The sequence below is a fragment of the Eptatretus burgeri genome, chromosome 6, assembly GCF_056783735.1.
Source record: "Eptatretus burgeri isolate ZD-2024b chromosome 6, Ebu_testis_v1, whole genome shotgun sequence".
In the NCBI taxonomy this organism is placed as follows: domain Eukaryota; kingdom Metazoa; phylum Chordata; class Myxini; order Myxiniformes; family Myxinidae; genus Eptatretus; species Eptatretus burgeri.
The window spans coordinates 107,011,755-107,033,476 of record NC_140966.1 but is presented as its reverse complement, the minus strand read 5'-3'; the positions used below and the strand labels follow the sequence as shown (position 1 = coordinate 107,033,476).

The 21,722-nt window shown below is 43.5% G+C and overlaps 2 protein-coding genes across 7 annotated transcripts in view; one reads left to right on the top strand and one right to left on the bottom strand.

Moving 5' to 3' along the window:
• The window catches only part of LOC147025547 (uncharacterized), a 28,905-nt gene extending 21,786 nt beyond the window's left edge, over positions 1–7,119 (bottom strand). The window contains exons 1-4 of one of the 2 annotated variants that reach the window (XM_085886598.1): positions 7,039–7,119; positions 5,451–5,659; positions 2,351–2,456; positions 1,803–1,878 (exon numbers count right to left, since the gene is read on the bottom strand). In XM_085886598.1, the coding sequence (XP_085742724.1) occupies positions 1,803–1,878; positions 2,351–2,456; positions 5,451–5,546 (278 nt within the window). In that variant the 5' untranslated portion in view covers positions 5,547–5,659; positions 7,039–7,119. Of the gene's footprint in view, positions 1–1,802; positions 1,879–2,350; positions 2,457–5,450; positions 5,660–5,934; positions 6,974–7,038 lie in introns of those variants that run through there. The other variant, XM_085886599.1, reaches the window with a different exon arrangement.
• Positions 1–21,722, top strand: part of LOC147025546 (uncharacterized) — a 66,694-nt gene that overhangs the window by 27,432 nt on the left and 17,540 nt on the right. For all 5 annotated transcript variants that reach the window (XM_085886585.1, XM_085886583.1, XM_085886586.1 and 2 more), the window contains one exon: positions 17,686–17,769. In XM_085886585.1, coding sequence (XP_085742711.1) covers positions 17,686–17,769 — 84 coding nt within the window. The remainder of the gene's footprint in view (positions 1–17,685; positions 17,770–21,722) is intronic.

Below are 21,722 nucleotides of genomic sequence, written 5' to 3'. Positions count from 1 at the left end.
GGCCTCTTATCCTGATCCGACTCAAAACTCTTATCCTGGTGTTTCACGGAGAGAGTGGAACATCAAATTCTGTGACATTCATAGGAAAGACGTTGAGCTGGAGAACCCGTGAAGCGGCATTGTTTGTTGGTGGATGTAAAAGATGCTATGGTGTCCTTCATTAAAATAAGGCAAGTTATCGCCGGCACCCTGAAAAAAAAATACAGATTCCTGAACTGAATTACTGGTGGGAAGGCAAATGCAAACTGCCCCGCAACGCCAAACCTCCATGCTTCGTCAAACCGCCCCGCATCGCCAAACCGCCCCGCATCGCCAAACCTCCATGCTTCGTCAAACCGCCCCGCATCACCAAACCGCCCCGCATCGCCAAACCTCCATGCTTCGTCAAACCGCCCCGCATCGCCAAACCGCCCCGCAACGCCAAACCTCCATGCTTCGTCAAACCGCCCCGCATCGCCAAATCGCCCCGCATCGCCAAACCGCCCCGCATCGCCAAACCGCCCCGCATCGCCAAACCGCCCCGCATCGCCAAACCGCCACGCATCGCCAAACCGCCCCGCATCGCCAAACCGCCCCGCATCGCCAACCCGCCCCGCATCGCCAACCCGCCCCGCATCGCCAAACCGCCCCGCATCGCCAACCCGCCCCGCATCGCCAACCCGCCCCGCATCGCCAACCCGCCCCGCATCGCCAAACCGCCTTGCATCGCCAAACCGCCCTTCATCGCCAAACTTCCCCGCATCGCCAAACCGCCCCACATCGCCACTGATGTGCTGTATAGAGTGCTAGCAGGAATACTTGGCATTTCCCAGTGCTGTTCTAATCCTGTTGGCATTTTGAACAATCAATTTGTTATTTTTTTGCTATTTTCGTGGGTGCCCAAAACACTTCCCTACATCCACTAAGGAATGCAGTCAGTGATCATTTTTCAGTATTACCTTTCACATAACTACTAATGTTCTGCACGATGAAGTAATTAAACCCCAAAAAAAATCCCAAAATTTTTTTCCACAAATTTTTCAAAAGCTTTTTGGCCTAAAACACTCCCAGGCACTCCCAGATGAACTTCTGAAAGTTTGATGATGATCCTTTCATCCATCTCTGAGAAAAATGGCCACACACACACACACACCTCTCTGAAAGTATAGATGGTACATTGATGATGATGAAATAATGAAAATCGTTAACGTTTCAAGGACTATTGTGAGTATCTCATCCGAACAACCTTTTGAACTCTCCAGGTAAGATTATCTGTGAAATCTTCTCTTCCTAACCCCTGCCCCCCCATCATTTTTTTTGTGTTACCAAAACTGTTTCATACTCCCCTCTGAGTTATTTTTCTAATAAATTTACCCGCCATTTCCCCCCCCCCCACCGACAAGGTCGGATACATTAGAATGAGTTCCATCCGACCAACCGATCATTTGTCCATATACTTTTGTGCACGTGACATTTCAAAACCGTTGAACATTTAGCTTTCATATATCTATTCGTCATGACATTATCTCAACCTGATTATATCACTGCTCTGATTGGCTGAATTATGTTACCATGGCAACCATCTCAGTGACTTGGCTCGTGTACGGGATATTTCAACAACTGCTCAACATTTAGCTTCCATGTTGCAGGTATCTATTCCTCATACCACCCAAAAGGCAGGGACCGCGAGTGTCAGCTACTCGTCAATTTTCAGAAGAGGAGTTAATCATATAATGTCCTTGCAATTCACGTGAAAGAGTAATTACACATTTGATAATTTCTGGCAATTGTTTAATGAACAAGGGAATGATTTTATATCTTACCTGCGTTGTGCAAGGAGTGTTATTTCCCTCTTTGTGTCCCGTCTGTATCCAGTCGATCTGTTCACCTGTTTCATGACTACGCCGAGATTTAAGAATAAAAATGTGTAAGAATATGAAACTTCAAATCGAAAAGCATTGTCCCCATCACATAAGGAGATTCTAAATACCATGCAGTTTGATCAATGCACCGGAAGTAAAGTGAAGATTAAGTCACAATGCTCAATGTACATTGTTATAAGCAACTGCTATGGGACGCCACCATTGCATTGAGTGTTGCTCCAGCAGGTGCACAAGGTATGCTGGGATTTAAGATGCACATTCAACATGTTGAATTTCTGCTTTGTCATTCAATTCCTGGTGTTTAGTTATTGGGAATATCTGGATATTTGGAGGTAAAAATGGAGAAAGCAGCTTTCTTGTCAGAGATAGTTAACTCCATACGATGTACCGGTATGGAAGATGTTTATCTCCACAACTTTAGCTTGAGAACATTTTCAGTAGAAATAAAGTGATTTGTAAAAGAGACGTCAGAAAAAAACGTGTATTACCTTCGAAGTCAATTCGATAATCGTATCCATGTTGGAAATCAAATTCTTTATCTCCCCTTTGAAAAGCTTCCTCAATCTTCTCTGAGGAATATTTCGGGTCCAGTCCCTGTGAGGATTGAATCATGTTTTCGTGTGAATGTCAACTTGCAGGAATGTACACACACAAGACTTTTCCTCACAAATCAAATAATTTATTGAACAGTAACAGCTATGGTATTCCTAAAGCATCACCTTAACATTTAAAGGTAAAGTCAGGTATGGGAGCATGCGCCGGAGCAGTGCGTCGCTGTGTCAACTTTTGGGCGGTACTCCAGAGGCCTCCTTCTGGCCATCCCCGAGGTAGATGCCTGGCCTAATCCCATCTCCTTGAGATGCCGATCAACCTGTTGCAACCACGAGGCACGTGGAAGGCTCAATGGCCTCCTGCACCTATGAGGCTCTCTCCCTGAGAGAATCTGGTAAGCAGGATCAGCATTAGGAAAATGAGCCACATGCTGATGCTCAAGGACTATACGGGTAACAAATCTCATCTCTCACTCAGCAAATGCTCGTTGAACACAACGACTGACCAGTGATAGCTAAGGATTATCCGAAAAGACCTGGTACTGAAGGAGGTACATCCGTCTCAGATCCTTGGTCAGACTCCAAGTCTCACATCCATAGAGCAAGATTGGAAGCACCAATGACTTAAAGACTCCGACTTTCGTCCTCCTGCACAGGTACCGACAGCACCACACCCCATGATCCAGTGAATCCATGACTCCCCAGGCCTGACCCAGACATCTATTGACCTCTGGCTCACAACATGCGGAGACATGAACATCACTGCCTGATAAGTGAATCTCTCCATGACCTAAACATCCTTGCCACAAGCAGTAACAGACAAGACAGCAGCATCTAAGATGTCATGAGAAGACTGGATCTTCGTTTTGATCCAGGAAACCCATAATCCTCATGGATCTGACTCCTCATTTAGCACCTGGAGGGCCCCATAAGGATATCGAGCATCTCTGCAAAGATGACTGCATCATCTGCAAAATGAAGTGCAGAAATCTTGACATTCCCGAACGATGCACCATAGCTTGATCTCTATGATATCCTCCCCAGAATCCAGTCCATCCAAGAGGTGAAAATTGTGGAGGCCAATACACACCCCTGATGAACTCCAGTAACAACTGGAAATAAGTCAAAGATGGAATAACCACAACTCACAGTGTTTGATTCACTGAATCAAACACTTTGTGGAGATCAACATAGGCTGCAAGTAGCTCCTGCCGAAACTCTCACCTGCGTTTGGTGAGGACCCGAAGAACAAGGATATGGTCAATCATTGACCTCTTTACAGTTTTACAATCTTTGACGCTCAGCGAACGTACAGTTTTACATCACAACTCTCTGAACAGCTCTGCTATCAAGCTCCCTGAAACTCTGGTCAATGGTATCCAGTTGCTCTTCGGAGACAATTTCTTCTTCACCTGATGGTGGGTCTTGGAACCCCCTGAAACCACTGGCAAAATCAAGAATGGTAGTCTTGGAGGAACACCACAACTCTTGAGGATCCCCCGAAACACCAAGACCCCCACAGACAAAATCCCCACTCAGCTTGTTCGCAAATTCCTCAACTTGCCTCTCATTCTTGAGCTTGCAAACATCCAGCTGAGGCTGGGATTGTACCATTCTCCTAGATTTTAGGTGCAACTTAAGAGTTGCTCCAACAATCTTGTGGTCGGTATTGAGGAACTGAGCACTCTGGTAGACCCTGCAGTTCTGGGATTATCCTCCAGTGACCATCAACGAGCACATGGTCAAACTCCTTTGCCACATCACCAGCGCTGGCATACCAAGTCCAGTGTTGAGCCTGTGAGCATTGAAACCACAAACAAGCCACCCTAATCCATGACTTCTTGCAAAGTCAAGGAACTTAGTGCAATTCAGGTTCACAGTTCCAGACCCATGGGTACCAACACATGTCTCATAACCATCCCTTTCAGTTCCAGTCAATGTAATGAAATCCCCCAAGACCGCCATCTGGTGGACGACATCTCAGCACCACCCCGACACACATCACCACAACCCGGCGAAGGAAGGTTACCCCATGCGTTTCCTCCTATAATCAAAGAACGGGGTCCCGAAGGCTTATTTGTATGTGTTGTGGAATGAAGTGTTTTATGGTGGCTTGAGTGCAAATCCTGCCACCAACCTCACAAGGAGCTCCTCCACCCTTTAAAAGTTTTTTCTTTTTTAAAACCTGTTGGGTGTCCATATTCATGCACCCTCCGAACCAGGAAACCTGGTGGAGGAGACTGTTTAGTCACCAACAACCTAACCATGAAACAGGTTAGTACAGGTTTACATGGTGCCTGTAGCAAGTCACAGATCTGATCTGGCCTGACCTGCCAAACAACATTTAAAGGATGTTGTAAAAGATACGAATTCTTCAACACCTGAAACTTAATCGCAAACCTTGTAATCGCTGTTCCTTATCGAGGTTTCGACCCTTTCGTCCCAGAGGCTCTCTAAACTGGGGTCCACATCAATCGATCTAGTATTCATAAATGCTCATCACACATTCAGTGATATACATCTACGATGTATCTTAGATTCCCAGTGAACACCTACACATAAATGACCTGGCACGTCAATTTTGTTTCCCACTTATTTGAGCTACTATTGGAATACAAAACATATTGAATAAATTTTAATGGATTTTTCCAGTGCTCTACTGTGAGCCCTCGTAACTTCATCCTAAACGCTCTACTGCCCCCCCCTCCCCCACGAGTAACCATTGAAAATGTCATAAGATATACTTAATTAATGTGTTCATCAATAATGTTATAGAAGTTTTTTATTCGATTTATTTAATTCCATTTGCTGTCATTTTATGGCCTTTTGTCTGACAATCTATGTCAATCTGATCTGACATTTCATAGATCTGACAAGCGGTAACACACACAGACAGACAGGACACACAGACACATTCTTCCGATCTGCCTTCCTCTCGTTGAGAAGCTATCTAAGCTTCTGTTGGGATGCAAGAAAATCTTTTTAAAAATGCATTTCATTCCATAATGTGTTTGTAATTCAATGTTGCTTCACTCACCTGATCTCCATATTTGTTCCATTGCCTTAGATCATCCATCCAGAACCAGGTTACTGTGTACTGGGTTCGTGTAGCAAATTGCAAGAGCTCTGCCATTCTGCTTGATGTAAAGTTGTCTTTTTGTGTATTTAGGATTTTATATCTGCTCGAGTCCCAGCAAGAAAAGGCCAAAGTATATGTGTATATATATATATATATGTTGAAAATATCTGTCGAAAGGAAGAAAATAGAATCATACTTATACAATATAATCCTGAATGTTTCATAATTGTTCTTGATTATAACTTTACACAAAGTTGTAAAAAGTTTAAAACAACTTTACGGTTGGGTTGATTCTCATTTGGTTGAAATAGGCTCTTGAAGGAAGAGATGAGTGAACCCATTTGGAATAACAAACTTAAAAGACCAAGTAAATCATACATAGTGTTTTATACACCGTTTTGATTTGGAGCAGGCAAAGATAGCTCAAAAGTCGAACACATACCTTTGAGCTGTCTCGTGTGGGTTTGGTTCTCGATCCGATGTTAAACTGGAACCTTGGTGTTTCACAGGCAGGGTGTTAAATGGGAGTGCGGTGTCCTTTGTACGAGTTAACCCAGGTATGCATCTGTTATAATTTGCCAGTCGATGATAAAGATACAACGGTGGCTTTCGCAAGGAGAGCCCATTGTGTGCCATAACTTTTGCCAAATTCCGACCCAAACGCTGTAGTGAGTAGTGACCCGAAGAGTGTTGGTTCTCAGCCACAGCAACGTTGCTGACTTGTGAGTGCCATGAAGCCTCATCAAGTGCACCAACTTGCCCAACAACATTCTTGGATCAGATTTTCCATGCATGTACATTGTATAATATATAAAGCTCTTTCTAACCAATGACTGACTGATATTAAAGAACGGTGCCCTCTGGGTGACGTAGAAAGCTGACATTTTGCATGCCGGTGGACATCGAAGCCAGTACAACGGAAAAGAAAAATCACAGAATCGTCGGACATCCATAAATAAAAATATTAATAAATGAAGAAAATAAAATTAAAAAAAAATGAAAAAATGCAGGTGAGTGACCCAAGACAATGGGGAAGCAAGGTAATTTTGTGTGCCGACGGACATCAAAACCGATACACCAGGAAAAATCACAGAACCGTCAGAAAGCATCCGTATATGAAAATATAAATAAATGAAAAAACACTAAATGAAAAATCAAATGTAGGTAAGCGACCCGAGACAATGGGGAAACACAGTTTGTGTGCTTACACAATGTGTAAGCACACCCCGCTAACAAGTAATAAAACTCATTTTTGACAATCGTTGAGAAACTAATACGACGCTTGTTGCTCAAAGTACCATTTTGGAAAACAAGTAATATTTCAATCCTTTGTCTGAGTTTAGACTTTCTAGTGTGCGTCCATGTTCTGAAACAGAACATCGAGAGCCAGATTCAAAATATCAGTAAAATAGCGACAAGTCTTACATCAATCAAAACAGAATCTTGTGGCTATGTACAGAGAACGAACACACAAAAATAAAATGGTCTATCAGACGTTGGTTGAAAATTCGGCACAACAGCATTCGTTTGGATGAGATGATCCTACCAGCCAAGCTTGTGATGAAGAGAGCACAAATTACAGAATGCAACGCAATCGATTATATACGACATCTTAATTTTATATTTCCTCATTCCTTTGTAATGAGAAAATGGAACAATGTGGTGTGACCAATAATATCATTTGTTGATAACAAATAAACAAGACAACCCTCACCCCACCTGATTATATCTCGCTTTGGCTTCTACGGGGTAAAACAATCATCCGTTAGTGTAACAAGAGGTATTTCATGGTATTTGTTCAGTGAAGTGTATTGTGTTGCATGAAAATAGATATGCGTTGAGAAAATGTTTGGTAGGTGTCCAAATATGTATTTTGTTTTAACCTCACACACACCATTATTTAACCATTTCACGCACCTTTCAGTGCAGGAACGCCTTCACGTCCCCTTTTCAATCCCAAACAACCCTGGAAAACTGGTTGGAACCAGTTTGGGGATATATCCTGTGAGCACTGTGTGCCAGATGGGCAATCAATCACAATTAAGCCCTGAAAGCATACCAAAACCCAATATCCAACAAACACCACCACGGGGTGAATTCCAAGATTCCACTTGAAATCGCGGCTCTGACTCACCAATTGGGTGAGACGAGGGCAACCTTAACCCCTGTGAGTCCTCTAAAAACATCAGTGGGGGGTTGTGTCGGCGGTGGGGGGGGGGCGGATGTGGGAGTTATATGAGATGCAATATATGTTGGTACATGCAAGAGAATCGTCGTCTGGGTCTTGACGGTCAGTTTGATACTGACCAACTCCTCCTGATATGGTCAGTTTGGTAGCCTTTGGAGTCCTCTTCATCTTGTTCTTGTTAGCGTCTTCCTGGCATCTTCGTCTTGGCCCTTGGAGCATTAGCATCTTGGTCTTTCCCTCATCTTTGGGTTCAGCACCCTAACGGCACTTATCAGCCTTCCTCTGAGGTGTGAGGTGAGGAAAGACGGCGAAGAGACACGTGGAGCGGGGCCGGCACTGGGGGCAGAAGGACTAGGACAAAAAGAGACATTGAACCAAAGCTATTGTTGGCTACAGTTTAGCCGAGCTGACGCAAGGTGTGATGGGACACGACTGGTCCCGATCTGTTTCTCATTCTCTCACCACTATATCTCTCATTTCCTTGTCTTGGATGTTTGATGGGCTCCCTATATATAAAGTGCAAGTGACTGCTTAAGGAATCCGAGGGTGGATATGCATGCATAGGGGATAAGTGGGAATGTTATTGCCTGTACATATCTGATGATCATCTATAATAATAATAATGTGTATGTCTCCTCCATACCTCCAAAATGATGAAACCTCGTGGCCTAAAACTTTTCATGTATACTGAGGGGACTCCAAGGGAGTGCAGGAACGAAAACTGTGTGTTTGTGTGAATTTAAGCACTCCTTTTGAAGATAATTTTGGCCTTATTTAATTATCCCTTAACAAGGTTTCATCCTTGGTCAGCCCCGTTGTCAGCCAGCTCTCTCTCACTGGGGTCTTAATTCACTATTTTCTGAGGCCCGCTCAACAATATCTTCACTTTGGACAGGCTGCAATGGTTTCTTAACGATAAAGTGCTCAAAACATTTTTTTCACTTTCCTCACCCATATCATTGATTGCCTCATCCGCATACCTACAAATCGCTGGATACACCGCAATGATTATGAATGACCAGAGACGCCAGCGTTCGTGCCTTTATTTTTTTCCGCACATGCGATAAGCTCGAGAAACTCTTAACCTGAACTGAATTTCAAAATTTAAAATGCAGAATTGACCTTGGCAGCATTTCTGACTTTTCAAAAAAGTGTATAAAAAGCAGCAAAAAGTGTTCATTTGTCCAATTTGGACATTGTTTGACATTCCGGGCATCTCCAGGTGTTGTTTGTTAGAACCAACCGCTAATTGCTTGCCAAGCCAGTGCGGTCATATTAAACACCGTAATTTGCAGGCACAACCATTATTCAAAGCAAGATGTAGGGATGGTTTCACATGATAATTTATTTTGACCATCACGACCTGGTTTACATTTTTTTTTTTCACATGCTATCCCTACATCCTTTTACATTAAAATATAATGTTATTTATTACTTGTTTCTGTTCTTTTAAAAATGTGTTTGAATTTTTACTCACCAACTTGATTGAATGTCTGTTGCACAACAATGACAACAAACTGCATGGCTGAGACTAGTTATATAATTAATCAATGCATGACTGGTTATTCCATGAATGACTGTCAGAGTATTGACAGATCCATGTCGTTTAGGACTTCTTGGAAAAGTATTTATGGTGAGATTCAGCACTCAGACAAATATGGCGGTGCGTATTGTTTGTTTAATGCAAAGCGCAAAGCAAGACTTTAAAAGACCCTTCCATCATCCTTTTTCTTAAGCATGCGTGGAGTAAGGTGTTCTATGAACTCTATGGTATAAGATAGCTTTGATTTTTGAATGTGTACACAGAATTGTTCAGCAACCACCTCTCATGTATTGATGAAGTAATTTCAGTGTGAATGACATAAGTTTTAAGGGCTGGTCTTCTGTGATCTTGGCAAAAGCCTAGGGTCCAGGGCAGAGGGTTGAGGTTTGTTTATGGTGAAGTGGTAAGAGTTAGATTAAGGCCCAAGATGCTGTGTATTTTCGTGTGGCATTTTAGAACTTATTTTTACCTCCGCCACTGAAGGTGGGTTATGTTTTCACCTCTGTTTGTTTCTTTGTTTGTTTGTTTGTTTGTCTGTCTGTGTGTGGCAGGATAGCTCAAAACGTTATGGACGGACTTGGACGAAATCTGGTGGAAAGGTTGGGTGTGTGGCAATGACCAATTAATTAGATTTTTGTGAAGATCTGGATCCCAGAATTTTTCAAGAATTTTAGAACCCCCCCCCCCTCATGCTACATTGTCCCTTCTCTCATGCTGTCTTATCCCCCCCTCATGCTGCCTTGTCCCCCCCTTATGCTGCCTTGTCCTGCCCCCTCGTGCAGTCTTGTCCCCCCCCCCCTTTCGTGCTGTCTTCCCTTCCCTTCTCTCATGCTATCCTCTTCCACTGTACAATTCTCTGGAGGTCAAGGAGAGGAAAGAGTGTCAAAGAATGTGCCAATTGGCCAAATGAAAGGTTTTTATTTGTAGTTTTATTAATTTTTTTTTTTTTTTTGCAGTCGGAACTGCTGCTCGGATCAATTTAGTTTTCATAAAGCAATGAATCAACAGATCATGGCAGGACAGCCGAGAAGTATGCATGCTCACACTTAGCTGTCTCACCTGGGTTTGTATCCTGACTCAGCTATATACTGTCATCTCGGTGTTTCACAGGCAGGGTGATTCATTCAATGCGTGTGCTGTCTCTCTGATGGACGTTCAGTGGGGTGTCACATCTGCCAGAATCCCTCCTTTCACTCCCCCACTCCCCTCACTCCCCAATCCCTCTCAGTCACCCCTATCGCTCTCTCTGCAGCCCCTACCCCTCCCTCTCCCTCTCTCTATCTCTCTCTCTCTCTGTCCCACCCTTATCCCTCTGTCAAAGATCCCAGCAATGTTGAAGATTTCCTCTTCAAGTATTTGTAATTGGTGTTGCCAATCCAAAGTGTGGATGAATAAAGACATTGTTCCTCACTCGTAAATTATTATTTGAACTTTGGTAAAATGCTGCATTTGAGAGGATTCCCTTAACCATGTATACTGTTACATTTGCTTTCTGTAAAACATACATCTGCCTTCAGTTGATATTGCTTTTGTCATTTTTTTTTGATTAAAACAATGTAACAACCTGGAAGTGTTGCATAAGTTCCAGGAAGACTTGTGTCTTCATTTGTACATGCTCTTAACATAACTTTCGATATTTCTTATTTAATTCACAAATATACTGAATATAATGCATGGCTTTTTGTGCAGACGCATTGTGGGAGCTGCCGAGGTTCTGTGAGCAGTGCTAGTCAATGTAATGTTGTTCTTTATTAACCTTTAACGGAGGTTACTGTTTTCACCCCTTTGTTTGTTTGTTTGTTTGTTTGTGAACAGTATTACGGAAAATCTCCTCGACGGATTTCGACGAAACTTGGTGGGGGGATTAGGTATGGTCCAAGGATCATGCCATTAGATTTTGGACTTGGCCCAAAGTCCAATATGGCCGCTATGGCGGCCATTTTGAAAAAATATTTGAATTTTCGTTTTTGCATTTCTACATGTTTTAAGTGATTTCCAACGAAAAAACAAAAATTGTTAGAGAAAAAAAAAACAAAATTTTGCAACTTTTTTTTCAACAAAATTTCGATTTTTTTATTTTTTTTGCTTTTCTGCATGTTATAAGTGATTTCCAACAAAAAAAAAGCATGCCAAAATTATAATTGCGGCTGATTTTGGAACTTCAGGTGGATATACCCACGTAAAATCAATTTCTCTCTCAAGGAATCTAGTTATGACGAATGAATTGAGTATGTATAAGTTAAAAATAAAAGGGAAAGTTGCAAACTATAACTCTGTGAGCACTATTGACGTCAAATTGAATGAATAGGATATCAGGTTCACTTGAGTGACCTAGCAGTATTGGCGGCGGAGGTTTTGCACTCTACCGAGTGCTCCCCCTCTAGTTAACGTTGAGAATGTGCCGAAGTAGTGATTCACTCCCTTGATCTGTGTAAGTGTCTGTACCTCCAAACCCTGAGGAACATAAAAGGGGCTGTTGTGCTCTTTTCTGATTGGTTGTTCTTGGCCCTTGGCTACATTGTTTAGAATGTTCTCACTCCTTTCCCAGGGACAGAAAGTTATTTTTAGTTCCTCGTGGAGGATCTCTGAGTATTACCCACGTTGTTGTTCTTCATCTTCTTGTGGACTTTTTTGTTTCACAGCCTACAGTTTTCATCGATACTTCCTGAAACTTGGCATATATATGTAGACATACCCTGCGCAGACAGTAACCATCTCCGATTTTGAAAATTCCTCCTAGAAAAAAAAGTTATGACGTCAAAATATCTCCGCTGATGGAAATCACCCAAAAGATTATCTCCGAAACGAGGCAAGCTTATTGAATTCTGTTTGTAGGAATCGAACAGGGCATGAGCAGAGATGAATTACTGTGCATACGATACATCACTATGACGTCATATTCGTTTTTATGACGTCATTCTTATTTTTTGACATTTTTTGTTTCACAACCCATAGTTTTCATTGGATCTTCGTGAAACTTGCCATGTATATGCAGAAAGCCCAGGCTATCTACCCTAACTATCTCCGATTTTGGAAATTCTACCGAGAAAAAAAGTTGACGTCATAATATCGCCGCTAATGGAAATCGTCCATATCATTATCTCCGAAACTAGGCAAGCTGTTTGAATTTTGTTTGCGGGAATCAAGCCGGGCATTAGCACAGATAATTTATCGCAAACCTGATACATCACAATGACATCATATTCGATTTTATGACGTCATCATTAAGAGGACGAGGATCTTAGCTCATTTGAGCTTGTTTTGATTTCAAAATATGGGAATAGTTCCTCTTTTGCAGATGAAAAGCTTTCTCTCTTTTATCATTGCCTGTTCAATCATTTCCCCCACTCGTCCCTCTTTCATATATAAGGCTTGCATTGGTGTGGTTCTTTGAGAATTCCATTGATATATTTTCTCCTGTATGTGCACGTACATATTTGTGTTAAAGATTCTCTTTTGTATGCTGAACCATTGTTGAAATAGTTATTTTCCACTACACCTTTCTCCCAGCCCTTCCATCCCTCCTTGCCCTCCCTCCTCTCTCCCTCTCCCCCCTAATATTCCCATCAGCGAAGCGACGTAGTATATGTACTTGTGTATATATTGCTCTGAGTGGTTAACCAGACAGCAGGGGGAGACAACCAGGTAGAATGACTGGCAGAACCACGTGGAGCAGCTAGAAAGAGGAGTAACCACTGCACGGAGGTGGTTGTTTCATACTGATGGTGTGGTACTTTTTGATCCTGTTGACCATGCGTGATCCAACCACTGTCCCTTACAGCCACGGAGTTCTCCCACTCCCTCCCTTCACCTGCAGCCATTGTGTCTCACTTTCAGCACATCCTGCTGCGATTGCGGGCCACCGAACTCAGGCATATCCTTTAAACCACTTTCCAGTTGAGTGCAAGAGTGTGTGTCTCCGAGAGGGGGGGATGGGAAAGAAGACATGGGTGAGACCCACAGCTCTTGTTCATGGGCGTCGATTGCTTTTGAAAAGTGGGGGGGGACATTGCATGTCCAGACCACGAAGCCCACTTCGTGCCGGTGTGGACACAGCAAGTCTACCCTTGCAAATTCTTGATTTTATACGCTCGTTGACATGCTGCCTTCTGATCACACAAATCCTTTAAATTAATCTGACCATCTATCGACCATCTTTTTATCAAATGTAAGAAGACGTAGCGAAGTTAATTAAATATTAATGGTACAAATTTCAAAGTTTCATGTGTCATCAAAGAAATACATCTATATATATATATATATATATATATATATATATATATATATATATATATATATATATATATATATATATATAATTGTTTATCAAGCCTCCTTCTCACGACCATTGAACTGATTCACTAAACATAAACTCAAAACTAGACTGACGTACAAATTGATATTACATGAGTACGGTCAACTTACCTGAAAACTTGCCAAAAATATGAACCCTCTTTTCTGCCGATCCAGTTAAAAACTTTGTAGCAATGTCTTGGGGGTCAAGTGCAGTCAGACGATCTCGGTGAACATGACAGACCATGAGATGGTTGAGGCGTTGTTGGGTCATTGTGGAACGTAACCAAGTCTTCATACGTCTGAGTGCGCTGAATGACCGTTCAGCTTCGCATGAACTTGCTGGACAAACCAATAGAAGCCTCAGCAAACGTTCTACCTGTGGGAACATTCGACGGACTTCCGGCACCATGTCTACAAATATCTTACGGTAATCCTCAACAGATGAACCACTGAACTGGTTACGAAAGAAGCCAAGTTCTTGCTCTGGGAAATCCGACAGTTCGGGATATTTGCGGACTATTTGTGGTTTGAATGACCCAGACAGGAGCATTTCACCCAAGTCCCTATATGCCATGAGGTCGGTTGATGTGAAGTACTCGTTCAAGTTCTCGGATGCGCTGTGGATGACTTTGAAAAATTCAACTCTGTATACCTCCTCTGCAGAATTGGCAGAGTATTCCTGCGTGCCTCCATCAAGTCTCTTCGGAAGCTTGCGCTTACGAGGGAGGGTCACTGGATCTAGTTGGCACTGCTGGAGCTTCGGTTGTGCTGCATCGAAAACCTCCTTAAACGTCTGGTCGGTACGGAGAGATTGGAGATTCTGTGCAGTTACCTTTGCAGCAGTAAGCATACCAGAGATGGTAACTTGTGAACCCTGAAGTGCCTTATTGAGGTATTCAAGGGATTGGAGAACGGGCTATGATGCAAACAGACCGAGAACACACTTTCCTGATGAAAGACAGCTTCGAATACTGTTGGCTCGCGATGCCGTGTTCGTACCAAAGTCATCACTTGCTTGTTGAAGGGCATCCAGTACCGCTTCATAGTTATCCAATATCGATTTCACGGCAGGAGAACGAGTTAACCAACGCGTCGGGCAAATTTGCATCAGGCGTGTAGGGTAAGGAGTGTCAGCATAGTCAGCGTGGATATTCAAGTACAGATGCTTGAATTTTCCAGAGTTGTTGTAGATGTTGCTGAGTACCTGGACATAATCAAGGGCGTCTCTTATGAACGGTGCAGTTTGTAGGGCTTTGGATGTAATGAGTTGGGTGACATGAGCTCCACAGTGAACATAATTGGCCAGCGGTTGGAGTTTTTTTAGCTGTGCTTGTACTTTCCGGACATGTTGCTTGCCCCATCGTAAGTCTGCGCTCTAAGGTGTTCAATAGGGAGTTGACACCGAATTAGGACATCCTGAAGCATCTTACAAAGTGATACTCCTGTTGTTGACGATACTTGGTAGAGGCCGATGAGATCTTCTTGAACATCAAAGGAATCCGTCACATTGCGCACACACACCGACTCCTGCTCATTACCCTGAATATCTTGCGTTCCATCAGTTACGAGTCCGAACTAAGTGGACATTTCATTCACGTTACTGCAGATATTTCTGAGGATGGCATGACTCATCAACTGTAGAATTTCGTTCTGAATTTCTCCACTTGTGAACGTCGTCTTCCTTGACAGCCACGTCTCGAGGTTTATATCATCCTCGGCCCGCAACTGTAAGAGCATTTTGAAATTCCCTTCAGAGGCATCCTTCCCACGAATTGCAAAACCTTGTTGGGTTAAATATTGCAGTGAGGTGATAATCTTCAGAAGTGCTGACCGTGCAGATCTTTGCTCTTCTCGCAGTTTGCTGCTCAGCTGCACATGGACACCAGGTTGACTTCTGCGACATTTCAGATTTTCAGAGGCAAGCTTATGAATGTTTGATCGTTCGTGTTGTCTGAATTTTTCTGTAGCCTTTTTCCAGTTCCGAAAGCCCTTTGAGACAAATGAGTTCTGCACAGCGGGCAAGTTCGGTAAGTTTTTCAGGAGAAGCGTCCCTACAGGTGTGACAGAGTACACCGCCGATGCTCTGATCAAAATGAAGCCACCGAAAATCTTTGAACCACTGTTGTTGAAACTTCAACTTTCGGTTTGGCAGTATTTGGGCTGGGATACAACTGACATCATGAGGTTGAAAAGGCTGATCTGGGAAATTAGGCCGAGTACTCGCACATGCACCCTTTTCTGCTATCTTCTCCTTTGAATCGTCCACCTCTTTCTGGGAACTTGATTGCTCCAGGAGAGTGGTCGGGTATGTCCTCCTTGATACTGTCGCGAAAAACTTTCTGATATCCATATCCTCTATGAAACGAGAAGGGAATTACATTTCAGTTGAATAAATTTTGACATGTGAATTATAAGGGTTATTTTTGCCTAACAGGGCATTTTTATTCGGTCTGTTCTTTATCCTTATTCTGTCGGTCTGTCCTTCGTCTTTGTTCTCGTGCAAACGGAAAATTATTCGGATGATGGCGGAAGAGAAATTCCCTACGGAACGTTATTTTTCCGAGTAAAAATTGCAAGCCGCGACTAAGCTACTAAGCCTAAGCCTTTTTTTAATCGGATTTCGAGGTAATCTCATTACTACCCTATAGATACCGTATAATCCGAGAACAGAATTCCAAAATAATTTTCCGTTCTTTTGTCTGGACCGCTTAGGTAAATTTTGCATATTTTTTAACAGCTACCTTTTAAAATCTATAATTTGATCCTCATAAGTCCGACGACCGAATGATACCTCTCGTTTTGTAGGTCTATACCTCCCCTCAGTCCATGTACTGATGAAAAAAATATTTACATTAAACGCCGCAAAAGCGAATGAATCAGCACATTTTATTTTATGTTTCCCAAGTATTCAAAGCTAACTTAGTCGCCAAAATACCCACTTTCCTTCGATTTTCACCTGGTTTTCAATATTGAGATTTCGGCCATTGTTATCGACTGCGAAATATGAAAACAGAATTACAAAATATCTTTCCGTTCGTTCGTGCGAGCCGGTAGAGTGGAACCGCGTCATCCTGCACAAGCTCCACCATCTCAATCAGCATACCAGGCTGCGAAATCTTTTATTGGCTTATAACTTGATGGTGCAAAGTCACAAAAATTAAACACACACATCATCGTGCAGGTAATAACATCAGGCATCCGGTGATTCAAGTTAGAAAGGTGAAATAAACTATTTTGGTCGCTAAAGGGGCCCGAGCCGTTGCGGCCTAACACTATCCGAGGCATGGCGTTTCGCGCCATGAAGCCGCGATTTCTTTAAACACTCATAAAATGAAGATACAAAGTCAGAAAACGTCCCAACATACCTCAACATGTCCAGGTCACGTTCCCTGTTAGTGGGTGAACAATCCAACGCTTGGCGAATTCTGCTTTCCAATGATAGGAAGAGCCGACATCGAAGGATCAAAAAGCGATGTCGCTATGGACGCTTGGCCGGTGGGAGACCATGGCTTGGGAAGCACGTATTCTCAGTGTTGAATTGTTAACCTATCATCTTTAATAGAACTATAATGGACCAATAAAACTAATGGTTCTTTTTCTTTTGTTGTTTTTGGCAAAAAGTAAAGATCCAGAGAGGCTCTGTATTGGGCACCCCCCCTCTATTTTTGTGAAATGGTTTGGTTCAACTCCCAAAGCCAAAGCAGACGCGAACGGCTTGCCCAGTACGGAGACCATAATTTCGGAACCACTTGTCCGATTAATTTCAAACCTTGAAAAGGAACATCCTCGGGTCCCCAGGAATATACCTGGCAAGGTTCAAGTAGATCGGACCGGTGGTTGTTGAGAAACAGCGGTCGCAGACAAACATGCCCACAGACAAATATGCACACAGAGATTGCTGGAATTATTGAGAGATTTAAAAATTTATTCTTGTATTTGAGGAGCATCTCGGCCTGGTTGTACTCGAGCAGCTCGTTTTGTGATACGTAACTTACGTTCAATTAAAAAAGTGGGGGGGGGCACAATCGATACGTTGTCCCCCCCCTTGGTAAAAAGTGGGGAGGGGGGGAAATGTCCCCCCGTCCCCCACCAATCGACGCCCATACTCTTGGTACACAGAGCTCATGACCGATGCCCATTCCCTCTCCCAAACGCTTACGTTGCAGGTATTTGGCTCACCCTTACATCCAAGCTCCATCCTCCCCGTGTGCTTGCCGGGTCGAACCTGCCTGACAACTCATCAGCAGAAGGTGATTGATGTAACTTTTTACAACCCACCTCAACATCTTTACAGATTGAGTTATACCCACAGTCACAAAAAGCCTTGTCTGTAATTGTCTAGTTGATAGAGATCGAACACCAAATTGGACAAACTGCAACCATACGGTTGACGTGGTTGCAATTTGTCGCAACCAATGAGACTGAAAATATCTGAATGGATGGCTATGTGTTGATCCATCAGTGGAAATAATGGAAATAATGGTCGTTAGGTGTACACTGTGCCATGCAAACATTAGGATGTTGTGAAGAGGCATACACAGCCACAGATAGTCCATGCAGATTGGATGGGTTAAATTGGACAATTGACAGTGAATCATGAAGTTAATGACTGCAGGGAGCAACACCACCACCAGGATGGGTGGGTGGCCTGTTAGAAAGACAGATAATAGCCAGGTAGACGGGAATTTGAGACGTTCTGTGTTGAACACCTTTCCATCAAGTACACAATCTTTGGTTCCATAGCAGTAACCTAGAAAGATCGGTTATGTTTATGGCAATGTCGCCCTCTGGTGAGGAATGTTGTAAAACAATTGGAATTTGTTCCGAAATGTAAACCGACGTAGTTGTAGTTGTATCGATTTTATCTGTTGCGTGAACAGCGACAACCACAATCCAAGTGGTTACCATCGAATTCTGGAGTCTAATGCTTTACTGATGGAGTGAACTATCTATAAGTCGCACAAATCGATGTCCGAGTGGTTGAACGATCACATTATATGCGTGTTCAAACATATTGGTTCGCACAACTTGGATATTAACAATTTAATAAAATGTACCACTTCTGTTTAACTGGGAGGAGGAAATCCCTCCAGGTAGTCTGAAATGTTCCACAATAGCTCTATGAGGTCCGTCTAAAAAGTAACGGGACTGACTTCACAGAAATTTTATTCCAAAAATTATATTGAAATCACAGCTTTTCCCCTTCACAATAGTTTCCCTCCTGTCTCCCACACTTGTCCATCCTCTTCTTCCACGCTTAGAAGCACCCCCGGAAGGCTTCTTCTGGAATCTTCCGGAGCTCCGTCGTCACGGCTCTTTTAATGGTCTCCACATCAGGAAATCAGGTCCCCTTGATCAACCCCTTGAGCTTGGGGAATAGGAAAAAATCACAAGGGGCCAGGTCTGGCAAATACGGGGGTTGCTCCAGAGTTGGCATGTTCCTCTCCACCAGAAACTCTCGGATGCTCAGGGCACTGTGAGCAGGGGCGTTGTCATGGTGGAGCACCCAGGCGTTGTTCTCCCACAGATCCCTCCTCTGTCCCGGACTGATCTCATGAGGTGCCGGAGGATATCCTTGTACATGTATTGATTCACTGTTTGACCCTGTGGTAGAAACTCGAAGTGGACGATGCCCTTGATGTCAAAAAACGCGATGAGCATCACCTTGACCTTCGACTTCGACATCCTTGCTTTCTTTGGTCTTGGTGATGCCGGACTTTTCCACTGACGACTCTGCCATTTGGTCTCGGGATCGTATTCGAATATCCACGATTCATCGCCAGTAATGACTCTCCCGAGCTGGTCTGGATCGTCCTCGAGGCGCTCGATAATGTCTTGACAGACAATGACTCTTTGCTGTTTCTGGTCCTGGGACAACAGCTTGGGGACCATCTTTGCGTACACCTTGTGCATTTCGAGATTTTCAGTGTTGATGCTCCAGACAGTGTCCTTGTTGATGGAAAGTTCCTCAGCAATCATCCGCACTGTGAGTCGACGATCTGCGCGTACCATCTGCTTCACATGCTCGATGTTGTCCGCCATTCTGCTCGTTGAAGGTCTTCCAAACTGTGGATTGTCTTCAACCTCCTCCCATCCCTCTTTGAACCTCTTGTGCCATTCAAATGCATGTGTACATGACATCGTTTCTTCCCCGTAGACTTGCTGCAGCATTGCGAAGGATTCATAAGGTGTTTTGCCAAGCTTGTCAAGAAACTTCAGATTGCTTCTCTGCTCATGACTCATAGCGCGACGACTCAGACTAGACAACGTGTAAAGCACGACCTGCAAAAAATCACACAATGAGCACAGTCAATCATCACCGATCATATATATTGCTGGAATGTTGCGAAAGACTGTGATGCAACCCATTCATTCAAGTTGTGTTTGTGGAGCACACAGCAGGCTCAGTCCCGTTACTTTTTAGACGGACCTCGTATAATGGCCTATAGACTATGTGCATGTGATGTATTAAAAAAATTAACAATTGATTAAAATATGAGGGACAATGAAACCTTGAACAGAAAGACAACAAACAACTAGAAGGTCACTTGGATAATGCATTGTCTTGCCTCGTGCATTCATTCTTCACAAAAATCCTTGTATCTTCCTATGGTATCCAAGAACATCTCCACTCATGGCGCTCAGACTTCCTTTCCTGTTGCAGCCTCTCTTCCTGTCCAGGCTGGAGTTCCTCAAGGCAGTATTCTTCCTTGTCTGCATCCTCCATCGTGCAAAGTCCTTCACTGGTGCACCTGTGCTCCTGACCACATACAACACTTTCGTCCGTAGCCTGATGGAGTACTGCTCTCCCCTTTGGGCTGGTGCTCCTGCCTCCCACCTTTCTCGGCTTCACGCTGTGGAAACCAAGGCATTTAGGATCATTGGTATCTCCCGCAGTGAGATTGAGTCTTTGGGCCTCTCACTCTCTCACCACAGGCAGGTCGGTAGTCTTTCTGTCTTCTATCGTCTCCTCTCCGGTCTCCCCCCCCCCCCCCCGATCTGACTGCGATATGTTTCCCCTTCCCCCATATTTCCGCAGGCGCTCAAGGTCCACCAGCAACCCTCTTCTGGTAAAACTACCAAAATCACGAATCATCGCTCACCTTCACTCTTTTATTCCTCTTTTTTCCCGCCGTTGGATCAAACTCCCATACTCTCTTCAATCCCATTCTTCCCTCCAGGCCTTCAAAATAGCTGTTCACCACCACCTCTTATCATCCCCCATCCAAATCCTTGATCTTTTCTACCCCTGTTAATCCACCACAAACCCACCTCCTTCAAATTCCATGCTTTCCTTCCTGAAAGTCCCTGCAATGTCCATCTTGTATACCCCTGTTCCCACCCCATCCCTCTCTCTTCCACAGATCTCCTAATGTCTCTGTTCCCCACTGTTTTGTCCTTCCCTCTCCCACCCCTCTTGTCTCATGCCCCCCCCCCCTTTCTGTGCGTTGTGTGTTAGCTCTCATACGAGCCTCGACAAGTTATACAAAAAAAAAACACTCGGGATGAAAGGAGTATGGGGAAGGAGGGAGGTGGTTGCAAAGGGGAGCGTGAGGCTCCCCTCCTGTCTGGTGGTCGAGGCCAACGAGACAGGAGGATGGCAGGGAAAAAGCTGGAAAAAATAAAGGAAAACACAGGACAAACAAGACAAAAAAAAAGAAAAGAGAAAGAAATAGGTACAATATGGCGGTTATAAAAACTGCACAAAACAAACACAACAGGGCACACCAGATGTGCAGAACAAGAATCTCAGAGAAATGTTGCACCACCGAGGCTCCCAAGCATGTACCATGTACAATGTCAACAACAGTCAACATATAAATAAACCAATGTCACCCACAGGGTGACCCGTATCTTGCCAAAAGGTGACCAGGTGTGACTTCTTTAAGGTCACACTGAGGTGAACAGAGCTGCTATCCACCAGGAGCGACTCCTTCAGGAATATCTGCCTACGAGAGATTCCGATGAGAATCGCTCTTCAGAGTAACCATGAAAAATATGAGTTTGCCTCATAACGTCACCAAATGACGTCATAATGTCTCAAGCTTGACATATCTAGAAAGCACTCATCGAGGTGTTCAATTTGAGATACTACACAATATGGTTCCTAAAACTTGAAAATTTGACCTTGGGGTCAAATATGTTTGACCTCAGACGCTAACCATGAAGGTCAAGGCCAATCGCCAGCAAAAATTAATCAGCT